Below are 11,208 nucleotides of genomic sequence, written 5' to 3'. Positions count from 1 at the left end.
TTTGGCTGCAAACACACATTGCCGAGAGGACAATTTCCATTCATTGGTCTCCAGAGGTAACTCTCCGAAGGGGAGAGTGGATGGGATGGAAGGAGGGCCCAGAGGGGCTCTGTGGTGGTTGGAGGCATGTTTATGCTATCGCTAATTTCTTTTTAATCATGGACTGTAGACGTGGACCAATGTGTTAGCATTTACATATGAATCCCACAGAGACAATATGCTGCTCATTTTCAGCGTAACTCCTAGGCTGGCCCTTGTACTTAATAAGGAGGCTATTATCTTACTATCAGTGCACGGGAGATTAACAGAAGCCGTTTTCATTACCATTAATGGTAGGTACATACATCACCCCCTTGCATCAACGAGAAGATAATGGGCCCTTAAATGTGCCTGCGTATGGAGGACTGAAGGAGGGCTACGAAACATAAAGCAAACTCGGCTTAAATAATTTGCTCTTCCAGCTAAGGAGAAAGTGGTCTCTTCTGATAAGCACCATTATTTTCTGGTAAACATGAGCTAATGGGCAACGAGGTTCCCATTATACAGACGCTGCGTTATAGGGTCTAATGAGAATATTAATCTTAGTTTTTTCCGTGTAATTGGTAGGTAGTGCAGTGATTGGTGTCGGTGGTGGTTGTGCAGCGGGTCTGGAAGGGCGCGCGTTGGACGTTCAATGCTTGCGCTCACAGCCTCAGGGGAGCAGTGTTGGGCAACGATTTTCATCTGTTGTGGTGCAGGGCTGGGAGACGAGTGCCCCCCGTGGTCTTAATTTACCAAACATGCGTGTTCACACTCAGTCTGTGCAGCAAACTCTCGCAGCGGCAGCTTTGTCTTTCCGGGATCAGAACTGCTATCATTGAAAAAGCACAAAATAGTCCTTCTCTTTTCACTGTTAGTAATAATACTGATTATTGAGTATTGAGTACTCATTATTATGAGTAATAATTTTGCCCTGAGCCAGGGCATCTTCAACCCGTGATGTACAGTCAGCAGCAAAGACTTACCTCCACAAGTGAAGGCTGCAAGATGGGACTATCTGGTTTGCAGTAGGAAGGAAGGGAAGCCACAAACATTTGCCTTTCTCAGCAAGCAAATAAATGCACGCCATTCCCTGGCAAGGCTGGTTTGCTCCCTTCCCGGAATTTGGGATGGGTGCATAGCTCTCTTCCCATCTCTGCAATGTGTGACAAATATCTATTCTAAGATAAACAGATAATGCCAACAAGAAACATTTACAAAGGCATCCTGCATTGTATTCCCTACCGCTTCCCTTTCTCTGGCTATGAATTGATTCTAGCTTGAAACTAAATTACAAGTATTTTTAGCACAATTGCCATTGTTATAATTGTTATGCCCACAGTCAAGCACACATGAAATGTGACGATAAGGAACAAATTACAGGATAAAATAATAAAATATAAGGCGGGCACAGCCTCTTTGAGCTGTTTTCAGTGTTGAGATTTTTTAGATAGAAATAATTTTACTTGGCTACAAAAGGATAATAGTCAAACATGTACAGGGTAGTCCTATTTGAGACCACAGAAAGGAACTAGAGCCCAGTTCTGCAAAGATTTCATAAATATGTGCATCATAATTGCAGTGAGGAGGACTAATAGCAAGCGAAAGCTCATTAAGACAACCTACCTAGTGTGCAATTTTGCTTGAAAGTTAATGATTGTGAATGATGGCTTTGTAACTTCTTAGGTTAAAAAAATAGTCTCTGGAGGAGGATTTAAACCAAAGTGCATTCATTTTCACTTTTTCCTTTTACAGATTTCCCGAGCCCTTTCAAATGTATTAATAAGACTCAATTTTGGCTATTAAATATTGCAGTCCCTGACATAAATGAAGTGGCATTACCACTTAAATTCCACAAAAATACCTGAAAAATTCTCTTCTAGAATAGCTGACAGCATGAGCCTGGGGTTGGGAGAGGTTCCTCATAACTCTTCCAATATTAAAGGAAAAAGAGAAACAACAAAACCCTATTTTGACTTGTTTATTAACACCTGTGTAAGCTGAATACAGTACTCGCTACTAACAGCGCTTGTCGTGGACTGAGGAGCCGTGGATTTTTATTGCCTTTTTCTCTGCCAACACACCTGAGATTAGCCACTATATCAGAGTAATGTGCAGGGTGTCACAATGCTTGAATTGAGGGGGGGAACAAAAAGAAACGTAGATATCCTTGTTAGATAAATCTATTTAATAAATCTGAGGAGCGAGGAGTAGACCTGTTTGCGTGATAAATGTCACCATTCAAGTTCTGCCTTGTCATTACTTATGACTTAGGTAACTAGATCTGAGTGAATAATAATAAAACCCCGAAGTCTGCCCTTTTAGCTCCATGAGGAGTCTCATTAATTGATGGGAATGTGATAACACCCTTTTCTTGGAAGGTTTTTGGGTACTTCCATGTGTCTGTGAACCGTAAGCAGGTTGTCACCTGAGCCACCAAAGACTCGATCACATTTGTAACTTAAGGGATTTGAGAACTAAGAGTGACTTCGGAGGGCATCTTATTTTTGTAAATCTTGACAGAAGCTCATTCCTACTAACATTATGTCACATAACAAAAAATTATTAGAAAAGTAATAAGTGTTTTCTGCCATGGGATGAGACATCAGCCTGGTTGTTACTACATGTTTAATTTTTATTATTATTTATTATGGTAAATAAGCTTTATTTATCATTAATTATAGGATTCAGGGTTATTGATATTCATTGTTTTGGCAGGCACAGCATAGCAACCTCACCAAGCCACGGTGAATATTGCCAGTAGGTTATGGAAATGCCACATGCACTGAATAAAATAATCCCTTCCCTTTGATTTTGCAAGGGAATGTTACTTTATCATAGACTCATAGAATTGTCTAGGTTGGAAGGGACCTTTAAGATCATCTAGTCCAACCATCAACCTAACTCTGATAAAAAACCATCACTAAACCATGTCATTAAGCACTATGTCAACCCGGCTTTTAAATACCTCCAGGGATGGTGCCTCAACCACTTCCCTGGGCAGCCCATCCCAATGCTTGTTGCTTATCCTTCCTTTTCAGCTGAGAAACCTCTGTTTAAGGGCTTTTCTGATACATTCCCACGGTTAACGACACTGGCAAAATCTGTAACTATATCTAATTACCAGTACAGCCCTACTGGTGGCCAGGCGAGAGAAACTGGGGTTCGGGCAGGAGTTTTGTCCTACAGCTCAACGAAGGAGTCCTGCCTGCGCTATGGATCACACACCGCAGCCTCTGGTGCTGGGTTTCGTGTCCAGCTCTTCAAAGCACAGACGAGATGAGAAGAGTAATCAGCCCCCGTCGTTCTGCTGCATATTTATAGGAAATTCACTTCTGATTTGAGCTCCCCGAGCCCACTCCTCTGTGCAGCTGGGAGCACATGTTAATGCCTGCATTGCTACTATCAATCAGGTGACTGAGACATCCTTTCGTTATGTTTCTCCACTCCAGAGCTAGAGCTGAAAAAAAGCTTGAGCAGCTACTTGTATTTAGAGACCCTCATCACACCTTCTGCCTATGCACATTTTTTTTTTCATTTCAGGAATGAAACAAAATTTGGGAAGTCTTCATGTGACACAGCAGGAAGCCTTACCCCTGATATTAGAACAGCAAACAGAAGAGCAAAAGCTTTTCTTTAACAAGCAGCTCCTACTACACGCGGCTTTAATTTTGTGTTAATGTCAGATATGTGTGTGTCACATCACAGTTTGTGTCACTGTCAATCAAAGCCACTAAAGTGGCCATCTAGCGTGAGCCAGGCAGGGGGAAAGAGCCTGGAAGTGCTGCTCCCTGCCTGTGTCTGCTCCGGGGATATTCAGATTGAACTCTGAGAGGCGGGTTCAAGGGGCTTATTTCCAAGGCAATTAATTCTTTCTAAAGTAAATGTGTGTAAAAAAATGCTCCTTCAGCCTGGTGGCACCTGACACCGCTGACTTCTTAATACATATTAGCTCTCACTGGCTGGGATTGGAAAGAGTATCACGGGAAACATGGCAGAAAAGTAGCTCTGCTTTGTGTCTGCGTGTGTTGGAATAGCTTCTGACTGCACGTTTCACACCACCTCCCGCGGGGCAGCGCTTATATACGGTGACTCCTGACACCGTACGCTCCTGCACGCCCTGCTGTAGATATCCTTCAAGACACTCCAAAAGAAACTTGTTATTGATTTCTTCTCCACCGTACTACATGAGACTTGTTGAATTGGCTTGGGGAAGTTTGTAATCCTTTGAGAGGAAAAAAATGATTCCTAAGTAAACAGGGAAACAGCTTGTCTAAATGAGAGCACCCTAAATTTGAGACTGCTCTCACCCTTTTGGCTTTTTTTTTTTTTTTTTTTTTCTTGTCATAGCATTTGAGAAATGCAACTGTTGTGTGGAAACCTTGAATAATCACTTGGTATCAATACCCAGGGACCTTGGCAGCTGCCTTGAATTACTTCTTGGTTACACTGCCTGGGGAAATTGCAGCTGGAAATGTGGCTGCCATCGTGCCAGCTACTCAGATTGCATGGGGCTGAGATGCTGGGATGTCAGCTGTGACAGCTCGCTTTTCCTGATGGAATTAACCCTTCCGGCACTCCCTCCTCTTCACCCCAGGCTGGGCCTTTGAGAGCACCTGCGCCCTTTATCCAAGAAAACCCAGGAAAAAGCGATGTGCAGTCCCCACAGCTGCTATCACTCTACTTTGAGCAGCTCTTCCCAAAGTAGTTCAGTCATCGTTTCATGTTCTCGACCTCCAGGTTGTAAATAAGCTGGGAATTTTGGTTAATGGGAAGGCTCTTTAGTGACGGCTGCTGAGCCATCATGGTGATGGTCCGTGGCGCAAGGTGCCCCCCTCAGACTAACAAAAATGCTGGCAGGTTCCAGTCTTTCTGTCTCCATGTCTTTCCTTTATAGTCATGGAGGAGTAGAAAAAAAACTGTTTGAAAGGCTGCTTTTGGGATGTTATGGCAGAACTATCAAGGCATCTTATTAAAGCTGTAAAAGTGTGAATTTGAACCTTGACCCTGCTGTGGGGGTAAATGGGTGCCTGTGTCTTTGATCCAAGAGAGGAGCGATACCAGTCGTGTTTCCCTCGTGCAAGCCCTTGATCATACGAACAAGGTACCTGTATCCGCCAGATGTGGACGAATTGTTCGCCTTGCTATTATTCTGAACATACCGAGAGCTTAGCGCATCTGCCTTCCACCTCTGCCATCCTCCACTTGCTCATCAAAGAGTGATGAGAATTTGTTGTGCAGCTCAGCAAGTTAATATTAGGGCATTACAAATGAGGAATGTAGAAGACGGTGGTGTAGAAATGCCGAAAAGCCTGATTAGGAGCCTCCTCCCCCAACAACATCCAAGACTTCACAGGGATCAGAGAGAAAATGACAGATCTCGCACAGCAGTTCTGATAAATTTTACAGATTGCCCTGGGCTGCTGGGGAACCATTTCAAAGCATAAAAGTCATTGAGATTGTTTCTTTTCTTGTGTAGCGATGAGAATAATTTTTCAAACATTGTGCTTTGCTTTCAGAGGGCTGTGTTTCTCTGCGATGTGTTCACCAGGCTGCAGAAGGAGGGCAGGAGTGTGGTTCCTTTGGCTGTCCCTTGGATATCCCCTGCTGAGGGTGTACCACTACGGCGCTGCTCGGTTTGTGCTTCTCTGCCTCTCTGGTCTCTCTGGGGAGAAGAAGGACATCTCTGGTCCCTCTGGAGAGAAGAAGGACATGTCTGTGCTATTGCCACCTGTCTTAGGTCTTCTGCGTTGATAGTCTTGGCCTCGGCTGGCTTCAGTCCCAGAGCAGCAGAGCTCCGTAATAACTCTCTAGTTATTATCTCCGGGTAATGAGAGGTTTAAAAAATTACAAGCTTAAAATTAGAAGGTCAAAAGTCCTTGGTCTTTTTTGCACGATCTCCCTCTCTTTCTAGCTCGTTCGCTAATCCTTTTCTGCATAAAAATTTTTCAGTGAGACACATGGGAATATCACAAAGTTCCGTTCTTGTAGCCAGACCTGGCTGCCCAAGGTGGCAACCTCTGGTCACCAGCCGTTAGGTCCTGTCACTGCATCCAATTAGTCATTTGGAGAGACTGGACAGAGACTCCTGCTCTTTCCTCCTCCCGTCCAGGAAGATGATTTATCCTGATCTATTTGTCCCTGTATGTGTTTTAAGCATCCACAGCGGCCTGTGGCAGGAAGTGTCACAGCTCACCCACCTCTTATGTGAAGACTTTCCAATTGATCGTTTTGAATGTGTCCCCTGAGAGAGATTGCTGTGCGCAGGGGAAAGCTGCCATCCATCCCTCAGACGACTGGCAGCGGGTTTTACTTCTAATTTGTGAGAGAGAAATACGATGTGACAATGCCACCTTGGGAAGGCTGCTGCCTGCCCTGGAGGAGGGCAGTGGGCCGGCTGATGAGCTCGTAAGGCCAGAAAGCACCAGGACAGGGACGTTTTGCCTTTTGGATGTGGCATTGATAAGGCTGGAGTGCTCTGACACCGCTGCGTTTGATCAGACGTCTGTAAAGGCACCGTGACCCAGATGAGGTTATTAAAATGGAGAGGAGGTGATTGTAAATGAACTGAGCGGAATAATGCACCCCACGTGTGTCATGGGATGTAAGACCGTCTATAGCTTTCAGCAGCTGTGACAATTACAGGGTTTGGGCTGTGAAGAGACATGTCCCCAGCTAATACTTTTAGCCTCTATTGCTCATCTTGATCTGTCAGAACAAGGAGGCTGTGGATATGAGGGATAACGAGTTGTGGAAAGGTGCCGCTGCTTTGTTTCAAGTGTGCTAACTTTGTTCCTCAATTTCTTCTGAAGTAAACCTGTGACTTCTTGAAATAATTTGGATATATCAGTCAGGAACAGGTAACAAGGCCCTGTTGTTGCAGGTTACACTCCCCTGGCAGTGCAGCTGGATCCATGCAACCCCCGTGGCACATCAGATTTGGATGAGAGGAGGTTCCTGATTCAAGCACTGGCTGAGGATAGGGGCATTCAGTCTCTGGAGCATCATCTGAACCTGAGGATAATTCCCAAATGGATTTCATCCCCTCCACCCCCGGCCATGAAGTCAGGACTTGACCAGTGCATCAGGATCTTGAAGTGAAGGGGAATCCTTGGGAATTAAAGGAGGGTAAAAGAAACATCTAGGATGTCTTAAACATCCCTGAGGCACAGCATTTGGAGAGGACTGCAATAATCACCCCTTGACTCATTCCCTTGTCTTGGTCCTCTCCTGGTGGCTCTCTGATGGAGAGGGATGGCGCTGCCTTCGATTGCCTTGCTCTGTGTACACACATCAGGGATCAACATCCCTGCTGAGAATCCCTCAGATGCCATCCAAAACCCCTTAATCAGGAGAAATCCTTCTTGACACCCAGTGTGGACTCTCAAAGCAACATTTTGCCCATCACAAGCTGAGGACGAGGTTATTTTCCAGGAAGAAAGAAAATCAGGAAACTGAGCAATTTTGGTTTTCTTTCTTTTTTGCTTAATTCAAAGTTTTAGTTGGTTTTATGAGTTGAAGTCTCAGGGTAGATGTGTGGCCCTGCAGCGCTCATGCAGGAATTCAGATGGGTCAGGGCTTCGCACAGTTTTAGGAGATGCTGGCAGCTGCTGTGGCCATGCCGAGCCAAGTGCCACTGCGTAGTTGCACATGGGGGACCACTGGTGATACCCTGCACAGCCGTGATGGCACTGTGCTTTGGCAGCCTCTGGGCTGCCTCATCCAACGGTGCCTTGTTAATCCACCTGCTAATTAAATAAACCTAATTAGAATCTATGTGGTTTCTTGACTTAGGTCCAAATTCAGCTAAGTTAGTATTTCGTCTCATGGAAATAAAGGGTTTTCTGGGGATCTGCAGGAGACTGTTTAATTGGCCTGTAAAGGGTAACCAAAATACCAAGCCTGTGGTCAGGAGACTCAAGCTCGATGCACCTCCACTGGTGTTCACAACCAGAAGGGGCTGGAGAAGCAAGTGTCCAACTTCCAAGACGTGAGTAGCCCCACTAAAACCAGTGAGGCTACATGGATGCTTAAATGGATGCAGATCTCCTCTGTGTCCGGGCCTCCTGCTCTACCAACGCAGACCAGAAACCAGGCAAATGAAGGTTACAGGATCAGGCTCTGGGAGTTTTAAGTCTCTCCCTTTGAAATACAGGTTACATTAAAGTATCTCAAGGGTGGGTTGAAGGAGGAGGGAGCCAGACTCTTTTCAGTGGTTCCCAGTGACAGGACGAGGGGCAACGGGCACAAGTTGGAACATAGGAGGTTCCACTCGAATATGAGGAAGAATTTCTTCACGGTGAGGGTGACAGAGCCCTGGAACAGGCTGCCCAGGGAGGGTGTGGAGTCCCCTTCTTTGGAGATTTTCAAGACCTGCCTGGATGCAGTCCTGAGTAGCATTCTCTAAGCAATCCTGCTTCAGCGGGGGAGTTGGACTAGATGATCTATACGGTCCCTTCCAACTCTAAAAAAATTCAGTGAAATTCAGTGAAATTATCCCTGTGGTTTCGCCCCTCTTAATAAGCAAAGGAGAAGCAGCGTGTTTTCTTTCAGACACGTGGAGTCCCAGCCAACACACGGTTGCCTTTTATTTGGCTTATTAAGATAAAAGTACAGGCGGAAAAAATCCTGTTTATGTCAAACTCAGTTTTTCAGCAGCAAAACCTTTTGCTGTTTCACAGGATGCCTCCTTTGTAGCACAATAGAGTTGGAAAATAGCTGTGCTTACGGGAGGTTTTTAGAAGCGGGAGGTGGTACAAGAGATGCGGGAAACCTTAGGAAAAGGCACAAAGGCCGGCACTAACCTTCGCGGCTGCAGCCCAGCCTTCCCCATGCTGTTCCCAGCAGCTTCCAGAGCATGGAGCACAAACCAGCCTAACCCCAGCCTCCCAGTCCTCAGCTCCTGTTTGAATTCGGCTGTCAGGTCGCCTGACCCTACAGCGCAGAGCGAGACCTCCCTACACAGTTTGGAAGGAATGTTTCATCTGCATTTGTTAAAAAAATCAAATGGTCTTTGTTCCTATTACCTCCGCCATCCAAAAACCATCTTGCTGGGAAGATAAATGCTGCCAAAGCTCCCTCAGTCCACAGTTTTCTGGGTGAAGTAAATTGATTTCTTCACTGGGTGTATTCCTTTCACCTAAAATAAAATGTGTTTTATTGTATCTGACTGCATTAATTGATGCTCTGGTTATGCGCAGTGCACAGGTCGGGTAATCAATACACTTCACCATTTAAAACCAGTAGGATTTGTGATCAATTCAGAGTCTGTCTCCTAATCTTTGGCATTCGGAGTTTGCTTGTTTGTTTGTTCTCTTTCTCCCTGTGGCTGATTTGAATAACAACAGTGCTGTTAATACAAGGTATTTAACATTCATAGCACTTTAGGACTAATCCTGCTTCCTTGGGGTATAGTCAGGCAATGCTATCGCAATGATAGAGCCTCCATCCTTTCAGCTGCCGTCTCCTTCTCACACCGGTGTGATAGCGGCGGAAAGGAACGCGGAACTGGTCACTCGTGGTATGAAGTCTCACCCTGCTTTGGAGGCAGAAATGAAACCCTGGGTTGCTTCAGAAGGAACAACCTAAGAGGAGCAGAACGAACTGTGGTGCAGCCACCGGAGTCACTGGAGATTGCGAAGAGACAACACCGTCATCAGATGAGTCTCTCCCAAAGCTTCTTATCCTGTTGTGTTGAGCTTAGCGACAAGTCTGTCCCAGTCACTGCGTGACCTGCTCCTCGGACCGACCAGAAACGTGTAGGACAGGGAGGGCTGACATGATCCTGTGTCTTCTGCACCCCGCTCCTCCTGGAGAGGAGGCAATGGGAAAGACCAGGGTGTGTGAAGGAGGGGGTTGTTTGCTCGTGAGTTTGCTGTACCATTGGCAATTGAAGTAGTCTGACTTTTCTGCAGGTCCAGGGGATGATGGGTGGTTCATAGATGGTGCTCAGGTAGAAGCTGCTCTTGGAAGAAGAGAGGTGCTGCCCTACGTCCCTCTGCTACTAGTCAGCTGGGATTCATTCACAAGTCGGGGCTATACTCTAAAATACCCCCCAAACATGCATTTTAAAGAATTCCTTGTCTTATCCCCCTTTTCTGAGTTTGTCTTCCATGTGCACGCTCACTGACAAATTTTATGGGAAGAATCGTTGTATTTTAGGTTCATTCTAGCCTTCATGATTTTTCGGGGGAGCACACCAGCACCTGCGCGGGGAGGAAGGTGATGGGCACATGTGGGAAGGGGGAGAGGAGCTCCTGATTCCCGTCACTTAGGATGCCCTATAGGCTCCGAATCCTATAGACCCAGCTCGCCCGTCCAGCCCGCTCCTCCGCCCGCCTGGAAAAAAAAAAATCGGGGTCCGCCCCACCAGCCCCTCAAGGGAAAGAGGAGCTGCCCCCGGCTGCGCTGCCTGGCTCAGCCTCCCGGGGGAGGGCTCTGCCCGGGGGGCCGGAGCATCCCACCGCGCCAGCCGGGGCTCCGGGGGTGGGCGAGTCCCGGAGGCGGCAGCCAGCCCCCGCCCCGCCAGCCCTGCCCGCACTCGGGACGGCAGCCGCCGGCGGGGCATTGCCCTTTTAAGCTGTGGCCCCCACCGCCTCCTCCCCGGCTCCCGGAGGGGCTCCGGCAGCCGCCGCGACCTCCCTTCCCTTCCCTCCCCTCCATCCCTCTCCGCTCCCGGCGGCGGCGAGCGGCGGCTGCGGGCCGGGGCGCGGAGCAGCCCCAGGGGCGGCGGCGAAGCGGGGTGCCCCTGCCCTCCGCTGCTCGGGGACCATGGGATGCTGCACCGGGCGCTGCACCCTCATTTTCCTCTGCACTTTGCAGCTGGTAAGTGGAAACGCTCCGGGAGCCGGGGGAACGGCGGAGAACGGGGGGTTCGGCTCCCCGGGACGGGAACAAAAACCCCCTCCTCCCCCCAGCGCCTCGGTGCCCCCGGGGCCGGCGGAGGCTCCGGTCCCTCCTCAACTCCGGCTGGGAGGAGGGCGGTGGAGGGATGTCAGGCTGCGCTCCGGGAACGCTTTGCTGCGCGGGGAGGCTTACTGATGCCTAAAACTCGGAAAAAACCTTTGGTTTTCTTTTTTTTCTTTTTTTTTTTTTTTTTTTTTTTTTAAAAGTTCTCAATTCATAAGTTTGTGCTTATAAAATAGAACTTTTTTTTTTTTTTTAAAAAAAAAGCACTCCTTCAAAGGAGTC

General features: G+C 47.3%; 1 protein-coding gene across 1 annotated transcript in view; it reads left to right on the top strand.

The window, feature by feature from the left end:
* Positions 1–10,788: 10,788 nt before the first annotated feature.
* The window catches only part of NKAIN4 (sodium/potassium transporting ATPase interacting 4), a 47,575-nt gene continuing 47,155 nt past the window's right edge, over positions 10,789–11,208 (top strand). The window contains exon 1 of the mRNA XM_074157048.1: positions 10,789–10,842. Coding sequence (XP_074013149.1) covers positions 10,789–10,842 — 54 coding nt within the window. The remainder of the gene's footprint in view (positions 10,843–11,208) is intronic.

Source organism: Numenius arquata, chromosome 12 (assembly GCF_964106895.1).
Source record: "Numenius arquata chromosome 12, bNumArq3.hap1.1, whole genome shotgun sequence".
Lineage (NCBI taxonomy): Eukaryota > Metazoa > Chordata > Aves > Charadriiformes > Scolopacidae > Numenius > Numenius arquata.
The sequence above is the reverse complement of the archived record's forward strand: the minus strand, read 5'-3'. Positions and strand labels throughout refer to the sequence as shown.